Source organism: Alligator sinensis, unplaced genomic scaffold, assembly GCF_000455745.1.
Source record: "Alligator sinensis unplaced genomic scaffold, ASM45574v1 scaffold419_1, whole genome shotgun sequence".
Lineage (NCBI taxonomy): Eukaryota > Metazoa > Chordata > Crocodylia > Alligatoridae > Alligator > Alligator sinensis.
This window is the reverse complement of record NW_005842360.1, coordinates 827,408-855,190: the sequence shown is the minus strand read 5'-3', so window position 1 is coordinate 855,190 and position 27,783 is coordinate 827,408. Positions and strand designations below refer to the sequence as shown.

Genomic DNA, 27,783 nt, shown 5'->3' with positions numbered 1-27,783 from the left:
ATCCATGTTCAACCCAGTAGCATGTGTCGTAGTCTTTTGGCTGCCTATAGGCTTACAGGATTTGTTGCACAGTGCCCAATAAAAATTCAGATTTGTCTCTCAACAATCGTTTTGTGTAACAACATTGTAACGTTCGTTGGTTGTTTTATGGTAATAATCTGTCTCTATTCTTTGGTAGCTGACTTGAAAGAACCCATATCATTCTATCCAAGCTCAGGTCTTGTTAAATCTTTTAACAAGTGGCAGAGATGGCAACAGCAGGTTGCCAGGGGTATAGATGAGCTTTGTGACATATTGGAGCCTGGGCAAGCGAAGTAAACATAGTAAACTGTTTTTCAACTGTGGATGGTACAGAAGAGATGGGAGTGTGCTAGGGAGGGTAGGGAGGGATGACTTTTTTCTTTCTTTATTCATCCAAGCAAGTCATTTACAGCCATGTCTATGAGTTTCAGACTTATACTTCTGTCCAATTTGAATTTGCAGTTGCTGACCAAAATTTCAGTAATCCAAAATAACATGAAAAACCTAGGAACCAACTACCACACTTGATTGCAAATACTTGCAGCTTTTTTTTTATTGGAAACCTATTTATTTTAAGTAGCTTTAACATTTACAATCTTCCTTAGGGGTGCTACACACGGAGGCAAGTGTCCAAGCCAGCTGATCCTCCAAATCTGAAGACTGAATCAGGAGTGGTTGCCAAGTCAGTTGATAGGGGCCACTGCTCCAAAAAGTTATTTTTATCATGGCAGACTTCCTTCCATCTCCAAAATGGACATTAGTCATAAGAAATAACGTACTTCAAAGTTAAAATTACCATGAGGCTTACTTTGGCCCCTGTTGCCCATGTTCCTAACAGGCTGCGAAGCGATAGAAGTGGAAGACGTGTCTAGTATACCGGACTGGACTAGATGAATGCGGCTTGTGCTAAACCGGTACAGGAGGAAGATGGACAGCATACAGTTCTCTGGAAACCCCTCTGTCCCAATAGGAAGCTGTTTAATTGTATCCAGTTAAGTCCAGTATTGTCAGAACAGGGGACCAGCCTGTAATGGGTATGGGGAAACAAATAATATGGAGGAACTTGTTTCTTCCCCCCAAAAACGTTGTTGGCTTTTAGTGGGCTGCATTGCAGGAGCATAGTGTCAAACAAGTATAACCACACAACTGGTCCTAACTCGGGATCCTGGTTTTCTCTCTTTGCAATTAAATAAATAAATAAATAAATAAAAATTCTGATTGCAGATTTTTCAGGTTATCTTAAAATGGAAGGTCCTACAGCCCCCCTGCACAGCCCAGGGTGGGAAGTGGGCAGAGCCAGGGCTGTGCTCTGTGAAGCCCGGTGCTGGGCCTGGGCTGTGCCCAGTGCCAGTCCTAGGCAGGAGCGGCAGCCTCCTGTCATCCAGCACAGATCTGGGGGCCTGCACCCCCTTGAGGAGTGCGGTATAGCCCTCTTGGGGGTGCGGGCCCCCAGATCTGTGCGCCAGATGACGGGAGGCTGCTGCTGCTGCCTGGAGCCAACAGCAGCATCAGTCTTCCTTGGCACTGGGTGCAGGCTGTGCCTGGCGCTGGTCCCAGGCGGCAGCAGTAGCCTCCTGTCATCCAGTGTAGATCCAAGGGGCTGCACTCCAGGGAGGAGTCCAGCACAGCCCTCCCTGGGGCATGGGCCCCAGATCTGCTTGCAGGATGACGACAGGCTGCTGCTGCCAGCAAGTGTCAAGAGTTTTGCTTTTAGCAGTTTGAGGCGCGGTTTCTGAGAAACCTCTGCACTTATCTCCTTAAAAATTGGCAGGGTTCGTGCCCTCAGAAGGGGCTACCATCCCTGCAGTTTTCATCTGAATTGGGCAAGAAATGACAAGGTTTTAGGCATTTTCCTGATTTCCCCATTATAGCCTATGGGCGAAATAGCAAAACCGTTTCAACAAAACAGGACAGTGCTTCAAAATAGTGAAATGGAAGTCGAAACAGTGGTGTTTTGCACAGCTCTATTGTTTCCCTCCCTGCCGTGCAGGCAGGGGATGCATCCTCAGGGCAGCACCGAACTCACAACTGCAAGGAGATCCCCGCACAGCTCTGCTGTTCCCTGCAGTGCCAGGTCCCATCCACTGGGCTATGGAGGCAGCCTGCCCTGCCCCTGCCCTGCGCTCAGATCTGGGGGACATGGGTCCCCCCCTATCCCCTGGGAGTGTGTGCAGTGGTGGGGAGCTCCCCCACCCTCCCAGCCCCAAGATCCACTCATCACCAGGCTGGGCCACAGCAGTCCCAGCCCTGCCTAATGCCCTCTCTCCCTATGGGGGCCTCAATCTTCCTGTACCTGTGGGAGCTGCTCTCCAGGGTGCCTGGCAGCCAAGTGCACGTGGTGCTCACTGCCCTCCTCCTGCTCCCTTCCAGCCTCTTGCAGGCTGGAACTCTGCTAGCCTGTGGAGAGCTCTTTGCAAAACTGCAAAACCTAGAGGTTTCTCCACTAAAATGAGAAACCCATGTTTTCCTCTGGCAAGTAGGGAAAATCTGTGGGTTTTTTTTTCTCCTTTTTCCCCGTGGGAAATGGAAAACCCAGATCCCTAGTCATAATTGTGGCACTAGAAGCAAAAGCTCTCCATGACTGGAGCAGTCCTCTGTCCCCATTTTCCCTTCTGTTGGAGAGGGTGGGGAGGGGTCTTTGAAGCCTGAGCAGTGACTTGCGGGATGGAAGGAAGCATAGCTGCAAGTTGAGGGCAAATAAATTCCCAGTATACCATACAACCAATCTGAAATCAAAATGCAAATAACATGACTTTCTAAAGCAGGGGTGGGCAAAATGTGACCCATGGGCCAGATGTGGCCCACCAGGCTGTTCTATCTGGCCTGTGGGGCCCCTGAAAAATTTAGAAAATTAATATACATCTGCCCCTGGCTGCCTGTCATGCGGCCCTTGATGGCTTGCCGAAACTCAGTAAGCGGCCCTCCGCCCAAAATAATGGCCTGCCCTTGTTCTAGAGAGGAAATGTAGAAGCAGGTTGAGTGAGGCTTCCAGCAGCTTTCTCTCTAGGATGAAGCTGCTATTTCTTATACTCCTACTCTTCAGGTAGTGGAATGATGGAAACTGCCAGGGCCTGCAACAAGTTGTCAGCCATCATTTTTTTTTTCCACTGCCCTGGTGTTGGGGTGCACAGACAAAGGAAAACTAAACTCTGATCTTTTCTTGACCTCAAGCAAAATATAGCTGTCATAATCAAAACTGCGCACACCAATAGAAGCAGTTGTAATATGGGATGTTTCACCAGTAGCCATAGCTGCACTGTAACTTCATTGGACAGGTGGCCATAGTTCAGGGTGGCTTGTTTTGTTGGGGGGGGTGGCATTTGCTTCTACATGTAACTTGCTGAAACTGTACAAGACTCTGAAATTTGTTTTTTGCATTAGGCAGAGTAAATGGCAGTCTTCAGTGAGAGCGCTACAGAAGTGTTCATATGCAATAGCAGACTGAGTGAAATGGCAAGCTGAAAAGTTTAGATGCCATACATAGCTGCTGCATTTAGCCATGGGGCTGTTTCTGCTTAGTCATTTTGTTGATGCTGCTGCTTTGCTTTTGGATTTGTACAAAGACTATATTGGCAGGAGGGAGGGAACACTGGTAGTTTGGTGTGAATCGGATTAAAAGGAACTGTAGCTGTGGCTCATGTTCTTTTTATATAGTTTTCTTTCTGGGTGACTTCACAGAAATGCAGTACAAACAAGTCCTTTTTTAACTCGCTGCCACAGGCTACAGCACTTGCAACACAGGCAAGTTGCACCTTAAATCAAGTACATTGACCATGAGCATAACTAAAGTCTTTCCAGACAATGTTTTGTGGGCTTTTTTGCTTTTATTTTAATTGCTACCAAAAAACCTGTGGCCAAGGAGGTTGCAAGCTAATGAGTTGGGTGTTTTTTGTTTTTCGTTTCTCCTTTCCGAGGGGAGGGGAAGAGCAAGTGGAATTGCTCCATGACGGAGTATTTTTGACTTCCAGCTCGAGTATTGGTCTTCTCCTTTGTGTTCCACCGCCACGATGGTTGACTGCCCCCCTTTCCCTCCCACTTTTGTTGTGCTCTGAAAAGGATCAGCCTTAGAGGCTGGCTTCTGTTGCCAGTATTTGGAAGGTGCTGGGTATTGGGGCTCATTTGCCTTGATCATGACAGCTCACATATACATGAAGCAGTTTAATGCTTAGGAACAGTTCTAACAAAGGTGCAAGTAGTTTGACTATCTTTTTATGTTTGTTGAAATGACGGACATGCAAAATGAGTGCTTTCCTCTGTTTCAGAATCAGGTGGGGCTCTAGTTGTTCATGGTAGTAATACCTGCTGGTAGGCATAGTGAGACAGTAGCTAAGGAGTACACATGCTAACTCCTGATTGAATAAAGCACAGCTGGATAAAGAGCCAAAGCCCTCCCTTTGAACTAGCCTTGGCTTACTGGGTACCTGTCCTTTATTAGCATCCCGCATCAGCTGTGGCCCAGCAAAAGAATTATGAATCTTCCACTGTGTGTGTTTGAATGCTGGAGGAGGGGGGGGGGTTGCAGAATGAGCCCCAAACTCTGCAGTATAATAACTAGACTAAGCACCAATAGAGCATGCTGCCCTGAACAGGGGTTGTACTTGATGCTGAAAAGAGCAGTTAAAATACTTGGAAGTCTCTTCTACTTCCCATAGCCTTTCAAAAGGTGATGATCATGCCCAGTAGATAGCTTCAGCATGAATTCAGCTGTGCCATTTGTTTGCAAAACTGTTAGGCTTCTTCACCCATTGCATCACTACTTTTCTGAAGCATGGTATAATTCTTTACCTGGGCATGTGTCTCAGCATCCAAGCAGGCTGGATGCTGAGGCATGTTGGTAGACCTCCGTAGGTGGGAACTTTTAGCATTTCCTTTATCTGTGACTTTGGCTGCTACTCGTCTCTATCCTACTCCTCTAAAGATAGGAACCAAAGTCTTTAGCCTAAGTTCAAATCACAGAACTTTTAGACTACCTGAAGAAATAGTTGTAGCATAGACTTTCTAAGCTTACATCCTTGATTTATATACTTATTTGGGAAGTTCTTGGGGATCAAAATGATCTTGCAAATGTCTAAGATTCTTGGCTGGGTGGGTGGGTGTCATGGTGGAAGGTGGAATATGCTCTCTTATACACTTCAGAACTACTTCCTAGGTTACAGTTAAGATTTTTTTTTTTATGCTTGGCTTTCAGATTTCCTTTCAGTTTATTCCAGTTGGAGATCAGACAACTTTTTAGAGCATATTTAAGGAATCTTGTAACTGCAGTTGTCGTTTTTTGGTTTCTGTTGGGTTTTTTTGGTTTTTTTTAAGTAGCTACTAGATGGAGTTTCATCAAACCTTTAGCTGATCTGGCATGGTGAAAATACAGTGTGTAAAATCAAGTCATTCCCTCTGAGAGGGAAGAAGTTTTAGGGAGAACAAAGCTTATCTGAACTCCAAGGAATGATTGGGCAGCAACTTCAGCTGCTGCTCTTTGCAAAACTGCTGCACTACAGGAATGCAAATGCCATCTCAAAGTTACACTTAAGTATGTAACTTAAAAAAATGTTCCTAAAGATTTGGTTCTTCTAGTTTTTTCAAGACCATTTCTCTGAAGGGACAGTGATATTTGCATTCATCTTTAAATGTTAAGGGTCTTAACCTATTACTGAACAGCTGTAGTGCTAGCTACTTGATCCTTTGAGTGGTGGAAACCATACTGGCTCCTGTCCTCCTATTACAATTATTGGGGGAGAGTAGCAAGGATGCATAAACACGGTGGATTTGTTGCTGAGCAGTTACTATTTGCAAAAAGTAGTTGTAATAACTGCTGCAGAAGCCACACCCCCACATCTCCTCCTTCCATTCCTAGATTCAGATATGTAGTAATCCTAACTCGTCTGTGAAAGTGCTGTTAACTTGAATGCTGACTGACATCTTGAAACTAAAATTTCTTGTAGTACAGTGAGATACGGGTTTCTTTAGCTTTAAGAGGCACTCCACTTGAGAGCTTTCTGGAAGTAGACTTAACTGAAATCATCTAAAGACTATTTCAGGAGTGCTCTTGGACTTCTACAGGACTTCCAGATAGCAATTAATCATCAGCCTAGAAGCACAAGTGGCGAGATCCAAGTATCTTATCCCTAGTGGGCAAGACTGAAACGCAGCAGATTTAACCTGTAATTCTGCTAGCTTTGGTGTGATAAGTTCTAACCAGCTACTTGATCCAGATGAATTTTAGCGGCATTTGGCTCCTCAAGTCTCTTGGATTCATTAGCTCCTTGTTCCTTTTTGTGGGGGTCAGGTGAGGAAGATGCTCACTCTCCACCTATAGCAGGAAATACTCTGCAATCTTGCCTCTTGCTTTGTAGCTCTTCTTGCTAAATATTATGATCATAGTTGTTGGAGAATGCAACACGGGGTGCGTCTACACATTATATTAGTGACACAGTAAACGTTGATGCAGTTAGCAGAGTTGATTTGCTCTTGGGTGCCATGTTTACACGTGCGCCTGAGACCACAGCATGTTGCGCTGGGTAAGAGCAGCCCCAGCTTATAGGGGACCCAGGGGGTCAGCCTGCTCCCTCCCGGGTCAATGTGCTGTGGAGGGGCTGACTGGGGCATGAGCATGAGGATGCTTCTTTTTTCAAGACAACTTACAGGTATTATCCTTATTTTTGGTGGCATTATTTACAGACTTTAATGCTGCCACAGGATAGTACTTCTGTTTTACACGTAGTATCCTACAGTGGTGTTTGTTAGTTTTACTAAGGCCTAATGGGGGTGTATGTGTAGACACTAAGACTTTTTACTGCGGAGCTAATTTAATCAGCTCCACAGTAAATCTCGTGTAGATGCACCCAAGGAGTACTAAACTAAATTTTGGCATAATTGGTTTAGTACTATCCAGTGACCCACCAAATTTGTTTTGGAACTTGGGCTCTAAAGAGGGATTCCTTTTTTGAGAGGCTTGCCCTTTTTTTCTGCCTCCCCCTGTGTGCCCCCCCCCTTTCCCTTCCTCCCCATAGTCTGTCTTCTGAGACCACAAGATAACGATATGGATATCTGTTCACCAGACCCTGGGGTTACTATGTAGAAGTGAGGTAATTGATGTTAGCTGGTAAGGGGTTGAGGCCAGATTCCAACCAGTAATCTCAAAATTGCTCATGGTAGGATTTCTTAACCTCTGCACAGAAGTGCACAAAATAACAAGCACATAACAAATATATGCTTACAATCACACTCACACAAGCTATTTTTTTTTCTTTTTTTCTTTTTCTTTATTTTTTTTTTTTTTTTTAAACAGAGCTCAACAAAAATCCAGTGGAAGGCTTTTCAGCAGGCTTAATAGACGACAATGATCTTTACCGATGGGAAGTCCTTATTATTGGCCCTCCAGATACACTGTAGTAAGTACTAGCATCATACTGAAGCTGAGTGTGTCTTTTGTTATTGCTTGCTGACAGACTAAGCAGCTATATATATATATATAGATTAAATATAATCTTTGGATTAACCCTGGGTTACAGGCAGTAAGATTTGAATTGGTTAGTGCTGGCTTATTGCTGATTCATGTGGCTATATATTACGGGACTAAATTCTACATTGTAAATACCTAGCCAAACCACTATGCAAGTTCTCCCCCAAACATAACTACTTAGGAAGCTGTCCACCCTCCCTAGTGCTGTATGTACCATGTTCCCTCGTCATCTGTTTTGGGAGGGAGAGAATGGAGGGGCTTGTGGGATCTCCTTGCTCCTCTGCACAAGTAAGTGTAGCAGATCCCTTAATGTTGCTTCTGTCAAAGGTTTATAGGGGGGGGAAGGAGGCAAGGGGGACACAGGGCAGTAGATTTGGGTAATGCAAGTTGCTGCCTAGTTTAAAAAGAAAATAACCTCCAAACTCCAACCAACAAACTTAATTCCTCACTTTCCATTATGTAGAATTGGTCTCTCTAAATCTAGAATACTTAAAGCTCCTTCAGTCTGTGTCTAAATGTCAGGTGTTCATTGCTGGAACAACTGAGATTTCCTGTTAAGACTCTTTTACAGTAAGATCTAAATCGCTTCCTAAAGTAGGAACCACATTTAAAAAAACGAAGACACAGTGGCTTTTTTTGTCAGTTGCTCCAGTACACTAATAAAACCTTTTTTTGAGATTTGCGATGAACCTTCTCTTTCCCATCCCCCCCACCCACACATACACATGCATGCACATAAATACAAACCAAAATCTACATCAGACCTAGAACTCCTCAGCAGTGCAAAATTAGTTCGCTCTAACAATAACAGGTCATCTCCTTGCATCATAGCTGGGGGTGACACTTAATAAATGTTGGCTGGCTTTTAACTGCAATTATAGTAAAGCAGAATGAGCTCACTGTCAAAGGCCTCTTGAAGCAGTAATAAAACTGTGGAGTAATTTGGTCACAAATAGGGTTTTCCCCTTTGTATTGTTTTGTTCACACATTTTTTTCTTTTTACTTATGGGTTTATTCCATTTTTTTTTTTTTTTTTTTTTTTTTTTTTTTTTTTAAATATGAAAGCAGTTGGCTGCTTTGATCTTTTAAACTGAAATGCAGAGCATAAACTTGAAGACACCAACTCTGCCCACCCAACCTCCCTCTCCCCACCCAACCTCCCTCTCCCCAGTGGTGGTATCCATTACAGGCTTGCATGGAAGTAAAACAGGGGCAGGCAATTATTTTGGGCGGAGGGCCGCTTACCCAGTCTTGGCAAGATGTCAAGGACGACATGGGTAGCCCTGCCCCTTGATGGGTGCCCTGCCCCCTGGTCACCATCTTGGGACCAATGTCCCAGGGCCACTGCCAGTAAGGTGCAGGCTGGCAGGGGTCTGTGGAGCCAGGCTGGGCTGCACCAGCCGGGGGGCGGGGAGCTGGCCCAGCTCTGCAGAGCGCCTGCTGGCCAGGACCCCTGGTTCCCTGCTGGCGCTGGCCCTGGGACACCAGTGCGGGCCCTGTACTCCCATGCCCACTTGTACCCAGTGCTCCCCAGCCTCGTGGTACAGGTGGGGACAGCGCACAGCCCTGACCCCCTGCTAGTCAGCAGGGAAGGAGCTGGTGCTGAGCATGGGGAAAAGCAGCCCCACACTGCCTGCTGCAATTTCTCGCAGCCCGCACAGGGCTGTCCTGAGCAGGCACAAGCAGCCCCACATGGGCTGCAAGCAGCTGCAACATGGGGCATCGGCCATGGGGTTGGGGAGAGGGTACACTTTTCCTGTGCTCAACACCAGCTTGTAACCCACCCCCACTGCCAGCCTGGGCCCCGCGTCGGCTCCGGGCTTGCCTGTCGGGGCTGTATGTGGCAGCAGCAGCTGCTCAGCGCAGAGGCAAGTGGCTCCCCTGCTTGCTGTGCCGGGCAGTGTTTGCTGCTGCTGTCTGCCTGGAGCTCGTGCACTGGGCAGCACAGAGGCGACGGTGGCAGCCTACCGCAGCATGAGCTGTAACATGTTTCTGAACAGGTTCAAGGCCCTTTCCTTTCTTGGGGGATGGTGGGGAGAGCCCTCTCTAAAATGCCGGTCTTCTGCTGGACAGAATTGATCATGCAGTCAGCTTGCTCTCTCTGGACTTTTCTTAGCCTGGCAGAGAAGTAGCTGCAGAGCTCTCAAGGCTGCCCCTCTTTCCAGTGAGGCAAGGGAGAACCTGAGCAATACGGGTCAGCAGTTGCTGCCAAGAGAGAGATTGGTAGGATATGGGGACTCTTCATAGTAAAGTCAAACAACTTGCTCTAAAAACTGTTGGGTCCAAAAATATGTAATGTGTAATGCACATAAGTCTGTCTCTAGAGCAAGGGGTGGTCAAAATACAGCTGGTGGGCAGGATCTAGCTCACCAACTGATTGTATTCAGCCTGCAGCTGCCCGTGCAGTGCTCTGCATGGGGCTGATTTTTTTTATTTTTTTTTTTGCCCCCTGCCCAGGTTCTCCTTCCAGCCCCACACCCACCAACAGCACTGCCCTGGCCCAAGCCAGCATGCAGTTTCCTGGCAGGCCTGCTCTTGCTGCTATTGCAGCTGCCCAGGTACAGCTAGTCTCCACCTGCTACACTGCTCAGGGAAACTGCAGGTGGGCAGATCCTGGCTGCCTTTCACTTGCTCTGCCTGCCTGGTGCAATGAGCGCTGGCCGAGGCTGGGGCTAGGACTGTGCTGCCAGTGGGCATGGGATGGGTACAGATGGGAGTGGGCAGGGCTCGGCCCCATGTGGAGCACCATGGGTCAGACTGGGGAGGCGAGGGGGGATGACAGATGACACCAGCACTGCACCGCCCAGAGGAGCTCTGCTTTATGTGCCACCCAACCAGCTTTTAGGACCTAGCATGCAGGCAGCCCCTCACAACCCCCTCCTCCTACTCTGCATACACACAGTGTACAAGAGTAAGACTTTATTTTGAGCTGATATGCAATCACTTCTATATACACTACTCAAAGACTTATCAGGATAAAAATGTTTTTGAAATTATAATCTTTCAGAAAATGTAACTTAAACAAATTTTATAGATTAAAACATCATCAACTATAACATATTTTGTGTGGCCCTCAACAGCTTACCCAAAACTAAGTGTCCTGCAAGCCAAAATAATTGTCTTCAAGGAACACAAGACTGGAGCCAGGTAGAATAGCTAATTTGACATCTTAGATGCACTCCTACTTAATTTTACCAAATAGCATATTTTGAACTCAGATAAGTCATCTTCTCCCTACCCTACCCCATTGCAAGTCAGTTAGTGTGATCTTGATTTTGTGCCTGGATCATACCAGAAGTATCCTGGGTATTTGACTCGGTTCTGTACTTTTATCATAAGACTTCTGTTTTATGATCTGAAAAACATATGCGTGTCTTATTTTGGCCTTGGAAACTACTAGCTGCTGAATCTGCCCAGAATGTAATTAGAGGTGCACCAGTATATCAGTCCGCATCATATCAGCACCGATAAAAGGAAAATTGAAATTATCGTCAGTCGGCTTTTTTGGCTGATGTGGCCGTTGTGTTTTTTTTGTTTTTTTGTTTTTTTTTAAATGCTGCATGCATGTGCACAGCTGCAGGATGCATGCGGCTGGGAGTGCAGCCTGGCAGCATGAAGAGCACTGTCTGGTCGGTAAGTCTGTGGTGGGGGAGGGGGTGCAGATCGAGACCCCTGTGGCGGGGAAGGGAGTGGGGCTGGAGCTGGGGCAGGAGTGGGCACTGCCCAGGTGGAGCGGGGCACAGAACAGAGCTAGCGGTTTGTTGGGCGGGGGGCAGCTCCTGCTGCTGTGCATACCCCCATAGGAGACATGGCGGGGGGGGTGCCCCCTGGATCTGTGTGTGGGGCAAAGGTAAGCTGCTGCTGCATGCTCGTGGGCTGCGCCGGGCTTGTCCCAGCGGCTGCGCTTAGGCCAGATAAAGCAGGCGGTGGTGGCACTGAGAGGGGAACTCTAGCACTGCCACCTCCTGCCCCTCCCTGCCTGAATACAACCACTGGGAAGAGGCTGGTGTAGCCTGCGAGCGTGCAGCAGCAGTCTGCCCTCGCCCCCACACAGACCTGGGGGGCATGTGCCCCTATGGCTCCCCCGGGAGCGCGTGCAGTGGTGAGAGTCACCCTCCCACACTTCTCAGACAAGTCGCTGGCTCCGTCCCATGCCCCACCCCAGCTGGACAGTGCCTGCCCAGCCCCACTCCCTCCCTCACCACCAGGGCCTCGATCTGCCCTCCCCATGCTTCTTACCATTGAGACACTGCTCTCCAAGCTGCCGGGCTGCACGTAGGCAATTGGATTGGTCTTGGCTGGGGCATCTAGTTTATTGGCCCAAAAAATCTTTATTGGTGCACCCCTAAGTGCAGTGCAGCAACCTCTGAACTTGCTATTCCTAAACAGCATCCACTGGTAAATGGAAATGATCCTTCTAATTGGAAAGGTTAAAGGCTTGTTGTCCTTCATGGTCATAGGTTGGATGTCATTGTAGAAGCCAGTTAGCAAAAGCTGTATTAGTGGAGCAAGAACATTTTAGTGAGCAGAAAGTACTGGCGTTTTAAATGCTGGTACACATTATAGCATGCAAGGCTAATTCCTTTCTTGCCCCATGGATTGGGACTTCTTACTGATGTGAATAGAGTGACTAAAATAGTCTAGAAAAGCAAGCCACTTCTCTTCCAAATTAGAGCTTCTGCTTCAATTCTCTTGTCTGCCATGTATAGCTGAACTTGCCCCTCTGTTTAGTAATTTGGCTCTTATTTCAACAATAGAATGTTTTTCTTAATTGAGATCAGTTAAGCTAATGATACCAAAACTTGGATCATAAGAAACCGCCATGACTGTCTAGTCTAGCTTCCTGTATAGGCTGGCACAGGTCTTCTGAGAAGATGTGCTACTTGGACTAAGACCAGTGATGAGTTTGCAAACTCCCCTGCTAAGCTGTTTTTCAAACTTAAATTGCCCACTAACGTTTTCTAGTAATAAACTTACAGCTACTTAAACGTAAACTTACAGCCATGCTGTATTATGCCTCTTCAGAAAAGCCCCTGCACCCCTAAAATATCCCTTGGCTCTCTTGCATCAAAATAACTAGACACTGACTCTTGTGTAGGGTGGCTTTTTATTTTATATTATTTTATTTTTTTCTCCCTGTGATAACTGAATGGATTGGGTTCCTTTTTAAAAAGCACTATGATGTTCAGCCTAAGGTGCCTGGATTAGTGTTATGATGCTTCTTCCTTGAATTTTCCTGCATTGATTTCTCCAACTTGACACAACTGGGTATTGTGTGCAGCCAAGATTTTGACTAGGGTGCACAAGTTCTCCTGCTGGGACTAAAACCTGGAAGTTCCTGGCTAGAAGATCTTGCCCCTCTGCTCAGAATCAGACAGACTGCCATATTTTGGGTCAGGAAGGAACCATCTAGGCTGCAGCAGGATGTTGGCTGCCATGGTCCCCCTGCTCTACCTGTAGAAGATTAGAGTGCATCTGGGTTGACTAGCTTTACTAGGAGGTTAGATAATGGATTTATATAGAATGGTACGGATAAGGGTAATTCTGCATCAGGCAAGAAGTTGGACTAGATGACCTCTCCAGGTCCCTTCCGATCCTGTTTCTCTGTGACAATGGTTTAAGAGTCTTGCTAATGCTCTCTATGGAAGAAGGTTGTATCTTAATTTCACGCACCAAGGATTGCAGTAGTCTAGCTTGAAACAGCATTGTACAAGGGCGTGTGTGCAGGTTGCCATCTAGGATGCTCTCCTATGATCCTGAGTCACTGCTTTCCAAGTAGTCTATGCTGCAGTTACAGCTTATTTTGTTTTCAGAAGGATTGTCTTGCATTTGCCTATAGTACAAATTTGCGGGGGAGGAGAAGGGGGAGGCTTTTTCTTCATCTTGTGGCTTGTTTGTTTTTTTCCAATTGAACTAGGCAATTCAGATCACTCTCCTAACAACTATCTGCCCCTGTTCATTACACATGAACATAGGCAACCAGTCTCTTCTGTCTACCCCTTATTTAAAATGGAGGGAACTTCCATCCACATCATGTGCTGGGCAAATCATTGTTTCATCTCTTGCACAAAACAGAAATGGTCATCTCTCCTACTACTTTCCCATCTGCCTAGCTACTTCAGAACCATGGAAGACTAGGGTTGGAAAGGACTTCAGGAGGTCATCTAGTCCAACCCCCACCCACCCAAGCAGGATTGTTTCCATCTAAATCATTTTAGCCAGGGCTTTGTTGAGCTGGTATCTCCATAGTCGGATGTTTTTAAGGGCCACCACCTCTCTAGGTAACCCATTTCAGTGCATCACCAACCTCCTAGTGAGCAAGTTCTTCCTAATATCCAACCTAAACTTCCCTTTCCTCAACTTGAGACCATTTCTCCTTGTTCTGTCAACAGAACAGGTAGGTCTGAGTAAGCCACCTTTCACACTTGAGCTGCCATACTCAACAGTGTGATCTTTAAGCCCCACCAGTTCACATCCCTTTCGAAATTCCTATACTTACGGTTAGGGTATATGCTCCAGTATGATGTTTCTGTTGCTAGATAACCTATCAGTAAATTGCTTTTGAATATATAGCTCCATGCTTACTAAGACTGAATCTTCCTTGGCCTTTTAAACTTGTACAACCAGGTCTCCTCAGTTTTTAAATGGCCCTAGCCAGGTCCAATCTTCCAAGTCCACTCTAGAATTGGATGTTTGCTATATAACTCAAACTTGACTTCGATTATTCCCTCCCCCCCCAAATAGCTAGGTATGACGTTTAAAAAAAAAAAAAAAAGGGGGGGGGGGGTGGAGGTCATTCTATCCCAACTTACTTGCCAGTGAATGTGGGTGGGTGGGGGCAACACTGGAAGGGTCAATCAATGACTAAGGCACTCTTAGTAAGCTTTCTAGAAATTCCTCAATTCAGATGTGTAGAATATGAATAGATCAAGACTTAAAATATGTATAGGTGGAAAATAAGTGGATATCTGCTGGGTTGTACTGCATTTTGGTGGGGGTATTTACGATATTTTCAGTTACTAAAGGTGACTGGAATGATGATACTCCACTAAAATGTAGTACGATGTCCCATTATCTTCAAGGGCCCCCAGTGCACTTTATAGGCTTAGCACCAAATGTTGATTTCTATACCTGTGCTTTAAAGGCTCTCCGAGATTGAGTTAAAGTGGCACTTTATGCTGTAGCAAACAAACATTTCCTAAAGATGGTGAAATAAGCATTTGGCAGGGAGGGGGAGTATCTTATTAAAGGATCTTAGCCATTCAGAATTTTTTGCTATGGCAACAACACTAGCTATAGGGTAACTTTCTGTTGTATTGCCAGCTTAAATTTATGGTAGGACTAGATACCTGACTGAACTTTAGACTTCAATTAAAGTCCTTTGCAACTCAAATTTACTGAACTTTTTTAAATTCCCCAGCGAAGGTGGAGTTTTTAAGGCACATCTCACTTTTCCAAAAGATTATCCTCTCAGGCCGCCAAAAATGAAGTTCATCACGGAAATCTGGCACCCAAATGGTAAGCATTGTGCTTTTTCTTAAAATTCTGTCTTGAACTGAGTCTGGCTGAGATTCAGAAGTGATGTGTACCTTATGTCTGCAGTGGGGAAGAAGGTAATATTTAGGCCTTGATTTTCAGCTCTCCCACCACATGAGGATTTGAGTCTGAAGTTCAAGGATCAATGTCAGCTTCTTCACTGCCTTCTGGCAACTGTCCAGGGGTTTCTCTTAATTTTAATAAGGTTCATGTGTGTTCCTGTGAAGGCCTGGGTGGGGGGTAGTAACTTGTTCTAGAACTGCCTTTTTGCATCACTAAGTGAAAAGGTTAGTAATTTCTGGTTTGGAAGGTCCTAGGGCATTTTGCCTTCCAGAGAAGCAAAAAGGAGAGCGAGGAGATCCATAACCACCTCTGTAGACAAGCCTACATGCAGAATAGCATGTGTCTGCCTCCAGTGGCCTAACAAGATGAAGAACCAAAAATGCCTATTTAAAAAAAAAAAACTCCAAAGTACTCATACATTTCAGTTAGTGATTGGAGGCTGACAGCAGGTGAGCAGTATCTGTCACAGAGTAGGTAGAGTACCTTTTAACTTTTTTCAGATCCCCATTCTGAAATTGTATGTATTGATTTGTCTTCCTCATTAGTATCCAAAAGGTATGCACCACCTCTTTACTGGGGCATTTGCTTGTATGTACGCCTAGGACTCGCTGAACTTTAAATCTCACTTCCAGTTCAGTACTTTTGACTCATCTGGAAGTGGAAATATCAAACTGGTCCTTGATGCAATATCTCATGATCAAAATATCTTGTAGCTGATCCAACCCAAACTGGCACTACAGTGTCTACATTGTAGCCCCTGGATAAGAAAGTGAATCTCCAACTCTAAAAACCCTAAACAGGGGAAAGACCACAATGCAGCTGTCAATATTTGCTTGTTAAAATAATCTTCACAAATGCCATAACTATAAAATGCATCATGACTGTGCAGATCTAGTGAGTCTTGGCAAATCTCATTTTGTTCTAGGTGTACAAAAGGAGAAATGTATAATGCACTAGTTCTCTTCACTTTCTCTTGTCCTTTAGAAGGTAACTAGACAAAGTGCCTTTGGACAAAGGATAGCATCCTTTAAAGCACGGGTGGCTAACCTATGAATAAATAACCTGTGTGGCATGTAGTAGACCAGGGAAGGGACAGGCAGCACAGCAGCAGAGAACACAGAACCAGATTAGGCAGGGATCACAGAGCAGCAGGTCAGGCAGGAGAAGGGGTTTGGAGTGGCACTTAGTACAAGGCTAATCTGTGGCACATCTGCCAACAAGGCTGGCCCCCACTGCCTTAGAAGATCTTGAAGCAGTAGCATGTTGGCATGTTAATGACCATTGAAAGATACCTTACAGTACTCTTCTTTGTAGTTGATAAGAATGGCGATGTCTGCATTTCTATTCTTCATGAGCCTGGAGAAGACAAATATGGCTATGAAAAACCTGAGGAACGCTGGCTTCCCATCCACACAGTGGAAACTATAATGATTAGTGTAATTTCTATGCTAGCAGATCCCAATGGTGATTCTCCTGCAAACGTTGATGCAGCGGTAAGTCTTCCAATTTGTAAATTGTGCTTTAGTGTAAGAGTCTAACTGTGCTTTGCTGTCACTAGAATACGAAAAAGGGGAAAAAAGCTTACAGACTTCACAATTTAAGCTTCATTGCCTGAATGCCAGAACTTTGGCCCCAAGTCATTTTTACAAATCATTGTACCTTGGTCACTGGGTATAGCTAAATCTGCCCTGCATTTATTGGCTGGTGGAAGGAATGAAAATGCTGAAATCAAACTTGAAGCAGATTATCTATTTATCCTAATAAAACGGAGATGAAGAGCCCCTAGCCCACTGGCTAGATCTGGCCCCTGGCACCATGTCATTCATCTTCTGGGGTTTCCTTTGGGTCCAGAAATTTGGCAGTGGGGAATGGTGCTACTGTTTTCCCCTACCACCATATTTGTGGCTGGACCTGTTGGGAGCCCCAGACCCTGCATGCTAGGGCTGTGCAAAGCTTTGGTCCCTGACTCGATCTGGAGGAGATTCGGTCCGATTCGGTGTCCAAATTTCCAAATCCAAATGGAATTGGGAGACTCTAATCTCTGAATCGATTTGGATATAGACACAGCTTTAAATGTCTTTTCTACATACCTCAAGGTAGCAGGTGGCTTATGAATGCTGTGATGCTGGGGCAGATGGAGCGTCTCTCAGGAATGTGGGGGACTCCCCAGTCCTCTTGGCAGCAGACCTAGAAGTGGACCAAAAGCACTTCCAGGTCCGCCAGGGAGCGTACTGTGGGGGGCAACTGGTACCTCCTGAGTCTTGAGGGGCACCTGGGGTCCTCCCACGGCCAATCAGCGTGCCCCCCCCTTGGTGCTCAGCAGCAGACCTGGAAGTGGACCAGAAGTACTTCTGGTCTACTTCTGGGTTCGCCGCCAAGCACGTGGAGGGCCCCCCCACACTCCTGTGGGATGCTCCATCTGCCCCACCATTGCATCGTTTACAAGCCACGCAGGTACCTCGAGGTATGTAGAAAAAACATTTAAAGCTGCGTCTGTGTTCAAATCGCTGATTCTCCGAATTGGCATCGAGTCTTCAGATTCTGATTTGGCAGAATCGAATCGGGGACAGTGATCTGAATCAACAAGTTGAATCGCTGTCCCTGATTTTTTTTATTTATTTATTTTTTTAAAAGGCTGAATGCAAATCCAATACAGCCCGTTTCACACACCCCTACTGCATGCTGCATTGGGTACTTGATCTCCCAACGGGGATGGAGAGAGGGGTGGTGGTGCTGGGTCCCAGGGCCCAATCCTGGTGTTTGGGGCAGAGGTGGGATGTAGTGGTCTCAAAGGCTGATCCTCACACGTGAGGGCCATCCACGGTCATGTAGAGCCCAATTCAGCCTGTGAATTGTCCCCGTGCCACTTACCCAGCGCACAGTCTCAAAGTTGAGCACCGCTGTAATAGAGTATAACGAGGGAAAGATTTTTGCCAACAGTAACTTGAAGTTTGGACATTCAAAGGTATAGGCAAACTGTACCTGCCTTTTAAACTAAGGAAGTTTGAGGAAGGTGGTTATATAAGTACATTTTCAGCTGCAGCCACCTGGCAACTAATAAAGTAAAATTGTGGTTGGTAACTGTCATATTCAGTCCGCTTGTCTCGGCCCACTCTGCCTGGCATTCTAGTTCTCCATCAGCGGGGATAGGTTTGCTCTTAGCCTCGTATGAGGGCTCCCGAACCAGTGTGGATCATGCCTTACTGTATTTTCTGCTTGTGTACTGAACCAAGCGTAGCTTCCTAAAATCAGTTTATGTCAACATGGAGTAAAGCTGTCACAGCTAAAGAATGGAGTGACAAATTCTCTGGAGGTCATCTCATGCAGGGATGTAACTGGTATATCCAGACCCAGAGTTGTTTCCCTCCCTTCCCCTGGTTTTGTATGTGGAGTTTTTGGTAATAGCACTGTGTGAAGGCAGAGCCAGACTACCAAACAGCTCAAAGTTAGGCCTATATATAGTATGGGTACTTGGCAGCATTCATGATTGAAACTGTTAGCTGCGTATTTATGACAAACCATCTGTACAAAGAGAACAAAAGAGTAAGGAAGCATATGAAGAAACATGAGGATACAATGCAGAATTAACTAGCTGACCTAGCCCAAGTAGGAGTAGCCATCCTGCAATGCCATTCCAGAGTTAGTATTTCCACTTCTGTACTTCTGAGGCAGATCACATGATTCTTTGCACTGCACTTTGCTAAACGGTGTGGATTTTGTTTCCCCAGTGAACAGCAGGCTAACTTGTCTGTCCTGGGCATAGAGGGGACTGTAGGAAGGTGTTGGAAAACAATAGAATTACTGGCATAGCATGTACCCTCCAGGTACACAAGTTAGGACTGCATCCTGAACCAGCAATTCTCGACTTGGTGCTGTGGCACCTCGTTTTTTCGCAAAAGAAAAATTGCTGCTCTTACATAGTTCAGAAATAAATGAAAGCTAAAAGCTGGCTTTTTCAGAGTCTTAAGTCTAACAAGGGTGACAGTTGTGGTCTTAACAGAAGCTTTACTGAGGCTTTGGCCTACGGCTTCAAATGAGCTGGCTAGCCCAACTTGAAAGCACCACTGAACTAGGGCAACAGGAAGAGCTCAAGCAGCAGGAGTCCAGTTTGTTTGCCGTGAAGATGTTAGTCATGTAAAGGGGTATACTTGATTTTAAAATGGATAGAATAACTTCCCTTGAATTTCCCTTTAAGTGAACGTGACCTAAAGTATGGGGACATGCTGTGCGTGCATGGACAGACTCATTATTTTATTTTATTTTTTTTTTCTGGATCTGCTTTCCATTTACAGTCTCTAAGGGTTTGTCCAGCCCTGTGCCCAGCCCAGTAAAAACAAAGAAAAATAATCTGAGAGGCTGAAACAGGATACCTTGCATGATTGGAGCACTGTCCTTCCTGAACAGTTTAAATCCATCCATGACAAGTGGAGAAGAGGAGTAGGAGGAGTTGCACTTTATGTAAAAGAGCTGTGTGATTGCTCAGAGCTTGAGTATGAAGCTTGAGTATGGAGATGGAGACTTATTCCCCAGGCCTGGGTTTGGGTCAGAGGGGAGAGCAACAAGGGTGATTATTGTGGTGGGTATGTGCTATAAACCACCAGACCAGGAGGAAGCGGTGGATGAGGCTTTCTTCAAACAGCTAGCAGAAGTTTCCTTATCACAGGCTCTGGTTCTCATGGGGGACTTCAGTCACCCCAACATCTGCTGGGAGTGCAATACAGTCATGCAAAGCAATTCCAGGAGGTTTTTGGAGCGTGCTGGGGACAACTTCATAGTGTAAGTGTTGGAGAGACCAACCAGGGGCTGTGCTCTTCTTGAAGTGCTGCTCACAAACACTGAAGACTGGGTGGGAAACATAGAAGTGGATGGCAGCTTGGGCAGCAGTAACCACAAGATGGAGTTCAGGATCCTGAGGGAAGGAAGGAGAGCAGCAAAGTAAGGACCCTGTAGTTCAGAAAATCAGACTTTGATTCACTCAAGGAACTGATGGGCAGGATCCCTTGAGAGGCCAGTGTGAGCATGAAAGGAGTCCAGGAGAGTTGGCTGTACTTTAAAGAAGACTTATGGAAGGTGCAGGAAGATTAGCAACTATGGTAGAAGACCAGCTTGGCATAGCAAGAAACTCTGCACTGAGTTAATGTGCACAAAGGAAGCTTACAAGAAGTGGAAACTTGGACCGGTGACTAGGGAAGATTATAAGAGTATTGCTCAGGCATGCAGGGGTGAAGTTGGGAAGGCCGAAGTGCAATTGGAGTTATAGTTAGCAAGGGATGTGAAAGGTAACACAAAGGGTTTCTACAAGTATTCTAGCAACAAGAGGAAGATCAGGGAAAGTGCGAGGTCCCTTACTGAAAGGGGAAGACAACCTAGTGAGAGGGGATGCGGAAGAGGCATGAAATAGTTGATGCCCTTTTTACCTTGGTCTTCAGACAAGGTCAGCTCCCAGACTCTTGCACCAGGCAGCACAGCTTGGGGAGGAGGGAAGCAGCTAACTGGCAAAAGAACAGGTTAGGAACTATTTAGAAAAGCTGAATGTATACAAATTCATTGGACTCGACATGATGCACCTGAGGGTGCTGAGGGAGTTGGCTGATATGATTGCAGAGAGACACTGGCTATCATTTCTGAAAACTAATTTTGATTTGGGAAAGATCCTGGATGACTGGGAGAAGGGCAAATATAGCACCCACTTTTAAGAAAGGGAAGGAGGAGGACCCAGGGAACTACAGGGCAGTTAGTCTCACCTTAGTCTCTGAAAAAAATTATGGAGCCAGGTTCTCAAGGAATCCGTTTCTAAAAACTTGGAAGAGAAGGTGATTAGGAACAGTCAGCATGGATTCACCAAAGGCAGTACATGCCTGACCAACCTGGTTGCTGTATAGGACAAGATGACTGGCTCTGTAGATGTGGGGACATAATATACCTTGACTTTAGCAAGGCTTTTGTTACAGTCTCTCACAACATTCTCGCAAGCAAGCTAAGGAAGTACGGGTTGGATGAATGGACTATAAGGCTGGATCATTGGGCTTAGAGGATGGTAATCAATGGCTTGATGTCCACTTGGCAGCCAGTATCAAGTAGAGTACCCCAAGGGTCGGTCCTGGAGCCAGTGCGGTTGAATATCTTCATTGATGACCTGGAAGATGGGATGGCGTGCACCTTCAGCAAGTTTGCAGGTGACATGAAGCTCAGGGAGGGAGTAGTAAATACACTGGAGGGTAGGGCTAGGATTCAGAGAGACCTCCGCAAATTGGAGTGGATCAAAAGAAATCTCATGAGGTTCAAAAAGGACATGTGTAGAGTCCTGCATTTTGGACAAAACAGTCCCATGCACCAGTACAGGCTGGGGGCTGCTTGGCTAAGCAGCAGCCTTGCAGAAAAGGACCTTGGGGTTGCAGTGGACAAAAAGCTGAATATGAGCCAACAGTGTGCCCTTGTTGTGAAGAAGGCTAACAGCATCCTGGGCTGCATTGGTAGGAGTGTTGCTAGCAGATCAAGGGAAGTGATTTCTTTTCTTCTATTCAACACTGGTGAGGCCACATCTGGAGTACTGTGTCCAGTTTCAGGCCCCGTGCTACAGAAACAATGTAGACAAATTGGGGAGAGTCCAGTAGAGGGCAAGGAAAATGGTTAGGGGAGTGGGGTACATGACTTTTGAGGAGAGGCTGAGGGAACTGGGCTTCCTTAGTGTGGAGAAGAGAAGACTGAGGCAGGATTTAATAGCAGCCTTCAGCTACCTGAAGGGGGTTCCAAAGAGGATGGAGCTGGACTGTTCTCAGTGGTGGCAGATGACAGAACAAGGAGTAATGGTTTCAAGTTGCAGCAAAGGAAGTTTAGATTAGATATTAGGAAAAACTTGCTCGTGAGGAGAGTGGTAAAGCAGTGGAACGGATTACCCAAAGAGGTTGTAGAATTTTTGCATCCTTGGAGATTTTTTTAAGACCTGGGTAGACAGAGGCTTGGCTGGGATGATGTAGTTGGGGATGGTCCTGCCTTGAGCAAGGGGTTGGAAGGGACCTCAGGAGGTCTAGTACAACCCTGACTTTCTATGACGTGTGAGTGACCCCATCATTTAAATAGTAATACCTTCCATTACAATGATGGCTAATACTTGAGCAAGAATAGGTTCATTAGAGTGAGGATTGTAAAATATATTTCAAACTCCCTGAAAGGGGGTGGGAGTAGGGTACAGAGCAAGGATGATCCATGAGGTACAGAAGGCAACTAAAATGGGAAGGCTTTTAGAAAATTAATTCAATGGCACACCCCTGCAACTTAATTTTCATGAAGGAGAGTGCTCAGCTTCCACAAGCGAAACTTTGGCAGAAACGTTGGTCCCGAGTACTTTGATTAGAAGACTGCCTCTAATATGTGATGGAAATGGGATGATGCTGCAGTAGCTCTCAGTTTTTTTTGGTGGTTTTTGGTTTAGCTTCCTTGTACATGTCAGACCTTTCTCTGCAGTTCATATTACTGCTAGACGTGAATATCCAGGACATGCAGATCTTTCCTACTGCAAACCTGAGACCACTGGAAGGAGCAAACTAGATTCTAAATGCCAAAATGCTGCGAGTGCAGCTTAGATATCCTCTAACATAATATTATGTCTCAACTTACTAGCTTCTCCTGTATGCTTAATGTCACTGGTCTGCAGCTGACTAAATGTGGAGAAAGTGGCTTATTGGTACACACTGCTTAACAGCCACTTCATGCAAAATTTCAGGGCAGTCTTCCAAGTCCACTACTTTCTTCCTGTCTTTTGGGAAAGGTTTGCTCCTCTTTGTTCCTATAACCTTTATAGGCATGTATTAGAACAGGGGCAGGTAATTATTTTGGCTGGAGGGCTGCTTAACGAGTTTTGGTGAGGTGACGAGGGCCACAAGGGTAGCCACACTCCACCCCCTGACCCATGACCTTTGCCACTGCGAGTCTCTTCCCTTGTCCAGGAAGTACTCCTTTTAGGGGTGCAGGTTTGCTTGTATATTGGGGGTGGGGTATGGTGTATGTATGGTTGTGGTTGAGGTGTGGAGTATGTGTGTGGATGGTGTAGGTAGGGTGTCTGGGGTGTATACATGGATGTGTGGGACTTGGATGTGTGTGGGTTTGAGGGGATGGGGTGGGCGTGGGATTTGTGGGGTGTATGGTGAGGGTCAGGTGTGTGGGATGCTTGTGGGGCAGTAGGTGTGTGGGTATGGAGTGGGGTGGGATGTGTGAGGGGGGTGTGGGTGCATTTGTGGGCTGTGGGTGGATTGTGCACATGTGGGGGGCATCTCCCATGCCTGCTTTCTGCGATCTGGCTGAGCCCAGCCCCTCCACAGGCAGGGGGAGGGAGAAGGGGATTGGCGCTGCCTGCCTAGCTCACAGCATGCTGCAAAGGGCAGAAAAGCAGCTGCCGCTGGCTGGCAGCAGCAGAAGCCCCTGAAGAGGGGAGGTGGGGCAGGGAGCCGAGCTTGGCATCACCAGCTCTCTTAGCCTCTGTCCTACATCTGCCCAGTGCAGTTGCTGCCAGGCCTGTGCTGGCTTCTGCTCCTGTTATTTCTTTCTCTCTCTCTCTCTCTCTCTCTCTCATGCCTGCTCAGCGGGGCTGCACCAAGTGCACGCTGCTCCTGCTGCCATTCCCCCCCTCCTGTCTGTTGCTACCTGCCTGTCAGGACTTTGAGCAGCCAAGCTCCTTCATGCCCCACTCCTTCCACCCCCTCCATCCACACGTGCTTCCCCACCCAGCACGAGAGGACCAGAGTGAGCTGCAGGCAGAGCCCACCCTGCTCCCCTCAGTGCTGCAGCTTTCCCTCCCTACCTGCTGCCCGGAGCACTGCAGCAGGGACAGGAGGAGGAGTTGCTGGAGGCTGGGGGAGCCCAGCAGTCCCTGGGCAGCGGCAGCAGCAGGAGCCCTGCTCCGAAGCTTGCCCTGCTGGCAGAGGAGGCTGAGTGCATAGCACAGTGCCCGGGCAGGACTCGGGCACAGGCAGAGCGCAGCAGGGGCAGCTGCAGGTGGGGCCAGATGCAATTAATTGGTGGGTGCCTGCCTGCAGACCGGATCCAATCAGCTGGCAGGCTGGATGTGGCCCATGGGCCATATTTTGCACACCCCTGTATTAAAAGAACAACAGACACTTTTTCTAAGGCATGGAGGGGAAAACTGCTATTGGTAAATTAGAACAAGACCTGGAGCGCTTGGTGGCACTAGTGCTTCAAAAGCATGATGTCTACATAAGCAGTCTAGATCTGTTGGATCCCTTTGTCTAAGGTGGCAAAGCTGTTGCATCTCTCTAGAGTACTGCTGCTTACCTCATTCTCTAACTGCTCTATTACCAGTGAGACCAGACAGGATTGCTGTAAAACGACCTTAATGCCTATTTCTACTCTAGCATGCCTCCAAACTTGGTATTTACTTTGCTGTCGAAGAGGTACAACACTCTTGGCTCACCAGCTCTCTCCCCACTGCCTTTCCTAATGTGCATCAGGGAATAGAGCCTATAGCTGGCTTCAGTAATTCATTCTTCTCTTGTCCACAGCTGTGCTTCTGGATCTTGGTTTGTCCATATGTGCTAGCTACGTATTAGACACTAGCACCATCTAACTGGCTGCTTGATGCATAGCTTCGATTTTCTTTTCTTTTCTTTTCTTTTTTTTTTTTTTCCTGTGTGTTCCAAAACATTTTTATGGAGAAATCCAGAGAGAAGTCTGCAGGTAACCTGCAGACAAGTGCATGGTTGCAACAGTGGAATTCAGCATATGTTCCTGGACTTGCATAGCATCTTTGGATTGACTGGGGAGAAGGCTCAGAGCACTATCAACAGCCCCATTCACTGTAGGCATCACAAAGATCTTGTTTTGGGCTCTGCCAGGTCTGAGAAGGCATCCCGGTCTCAGTTTATATCAGTTGCCATTACAAGGTATCTCGGATAAGGTATCAAGAAAGCTAAGATTCTGGAGCTTAACTCTTCAGAAAGGCATGAGCTCCACGGCTCCTTGAAAATCTCAACTGAACAATGAGATTTCTGGCACATGCCTACTTTCAATCTGATAGGGATATCTGCTACGACCAAAGTCATTTTCTTCACTCTTGGTCTTAATTTCCTTCATCTACCCTGAATATAACAGATTACTTGAGGCTTTTTACGCTTTTATCCACCTGAAAGAGAAGATGTGGAGGGCCCTTGAAAATCCTGTGTGGTGGTTTTAAATGGCAGAGGCATTAGAACAGTAAAATCATGGTGCATATCCCTTTCTTAAAAAGAAATACTGGTTAGCTAAAAATGAACTCTGCTCCAGAGATCATCTTTGGGAGAGAACAGTTGTTGACTTCAGGATGGATATGAGCCACCAATGTGAGGAAGCGGTCTGTAAGGCTAACCACATCTTGTCGTGCATCTACAGATGCATCGCAAGCAGGGCCAGGGAGGTGATCCTCCCCCTCTACGCGACACTGGTCAGGCCACAGTTGGAGTACTGTGTCCAGTTCTGGGAGCCACATCCCTCCTGAAGTGCAGCAAACCTTGAGAGGGTCCAGAGGAGGGCCATTTACACGGTCAGGGGGCAGCAGGCCAGGCCTTACAAAGATGGACTAAAGGGCCTGAATCTATGCAGCCTCCACAAGAGAAGACGGAGAGGGGATCTGGTGGCCGTCTATAAACTCACCAGGGGGGACCAGCGGAAAATAGGTGAGGCTCTGTTCCCCCAGGCACTACCTGGGATAGCAAGGAATAACGGCCACAAATTGATTGAGAGCAGGTTCAGACTTGATATCAGGAGGCATTACTTTATGGTTAGGACTGCCAGGCTCTGGAATGGGCTCTCAAGGGAGGTAGTGCTCTCCCCTACCTTGGGAGTCTTCAGGAGGAGGTTGGATAGATATCTGGCTGGAGTATTATGATCCCAGCCCTCATTCCTGCCCAGGGCAGGGTTTCCTGCCCAAGTCAGGGGGTCGGACTTGATGAATTGTTCAGGTCCCTTCTGACCCTAGAAACTATGAAACAAGTCCTTCAGTAGGTCCACTTGACAGGCAGGGGGGTGGGTTGGCTGATCTGTGTGGTGGGTGTTTGGGGGGGTGTTTTCTGTAAGTAAATAGTGCAAGGAAAAAAGCTACCTCTTTAATGTACTGTTGAGTGTCCTGCCTATCAGCTGAAACTAGCAAAGAAGTCAGGAAAACGGATTATTTCATTGTTGCTTCTGCTTAGGTCAGTGCTGCTGAGCAAAGCACTGTTTCACTGCGGTCCACAGGAGTCTCAATATTGGGTGCAGTGCTGTCTCTTCATATAGGGTTGCCTTTCTACTGAAGTGAAATGCTATTGCAGGTTTCATGTTCTGGAATACAGTGGCAAAGGTTTCACATTTGGGGGGCTAAAAACTGAAACTCCCCTTGAACCAGAAGTTTAAATGCCAAGTAAAAAGCCCTGGGTCCCACAGTTCTAGCAACATTGTTTTTAAAATCCTAAAAAGTATGTTCTCATCACCAAGCCTGAACACCATGACTAATTGGAGAACAGCTAAATAGCTGTAAACATGTATTTAAGAGCCTCTTGGGTGTTTGAGTGCATGTTTGTTTCCAGTACTTGAACTACTAGAATACATGTTGTTGCAATAACCGACATCTGTGTTGTCTACTCAATTGCAGAAAGAATGGAGAGAAGACAGAAATGGAGAATTCAAAAGGAAAGTTGCCCGCTGTGTAAGAAAAAGCCAAGAGACTGCTTTTGAGTGACACTTATTCAGCAGCTAGTAGCTTCACTTTTTTCAGGGTAAGTAACACTGCTTTTTTTAATGTGCCGTTTCTGGTAGTCTGGAAGCTTGAAAGGGTGAATTGGTGCTCTAGTCTTCGCAGTCAAGACTTGAAATCCTGTCTTACTTCAAAAAGACTTGTTTTTTCTTTCCCACTTGGTTTTGGTGGACTCGTCATCTCAGTTGCATGCTTGCAGACCAGCCCTGCTGAAAGCCTGTATGACAAGGGAAGCTTCCTCATGCCTTACTGTACACTGTCTGCATTGGCAGATTCCACCACAATTTTGTTGGTGCTACTCAAAGGCTTAAATTTTTGGTTAGGACGCTTTTCAATATCTGCTACTCTAATAGTGGTTGTGTGTGTGCTTGCAGTGCATCATCATCAAAAGTAGAGAATCTTTCTGGGATTCTTGCTCAAATAGTCATAACAGGCTTTAAAATTCAGGTGGTCATGAACACTTGCAGAGTTGGATCAGACATCTGTTGGGGGAGGGGGGTTTGTGTGCATAGTCTTGCCATCAGCATCCATAGACAGATTATCTGCAGGTTGAATGTCAGAGAATTAAGATCGTCCCAGGTGGTTGGGAAAACTTTGACCTTTTAACTGAAAGGTCCTTTCTTTCCAGTAGCACCTCAAAGCAGATGGGGAAACACTCAGAACTGGCACTTTCTGTTGGGCCCATGTCCCATATTTAACATATGGTAAAATGTACAGGTATAGTTCAAAGACCATTTCCAGAATAGGTAGTCTTGACTTGTCTTGTCAGCAGTGATACTGTTTTAAGAGCAGAGCAACAGCATGGCTTGAAGCCCTCTGCAAGTAAGATGAACGATTGTTTGGCTTTTTTTTAAGCTTCGGTACCTCTTGCTAAGTATTTTCACAAGCTTTTAAACAGTGGGTCTCCTGCTGCAATAGATTTGAAGAACTGCCCTAAGATCAGGTCTTGAGTCATCTCTAAGAGAGTGATTTTATTTATTTATTTATT

The 27,783-nt window shown here is 46.3% G+C and overlaps 1 protein-coding gene across 1 annotated transcript in view; it reads left to right on the top strand.

Annotated features, from left to right (window-relative positions):
• The window catches only part of UBE2G1 (ubiquitin conjugating enzyme E2 G1), a 44,419-nt gene that overhangs the window by 13,353 nt on the left and 3,283 nt on the right, over nt 1-27,783 (top strand). Inside the window, exons 3-6 of the mRNA XM_025210628.1 lie at nt 7,304-7,406; nt 14,898-14,995; nt 16,391-16,569; nt 26,694-26,817. Of these exons, the coding sequence (XP_025066413.1) occupies nt 7,304-7,406; nt 14,898-14,995; nt 16,391-16,569; nt 26,694-26,780 (467 nt within the window). The 3' untranslated portion in view covers nt 26,781-26,817. The remainder of the gene's footprint in view (nt 1-7,303; nt 7,407-14,897; nt 14,996-16,390; nt 16,570-26,693; nt 26,818-27,783) is intronic.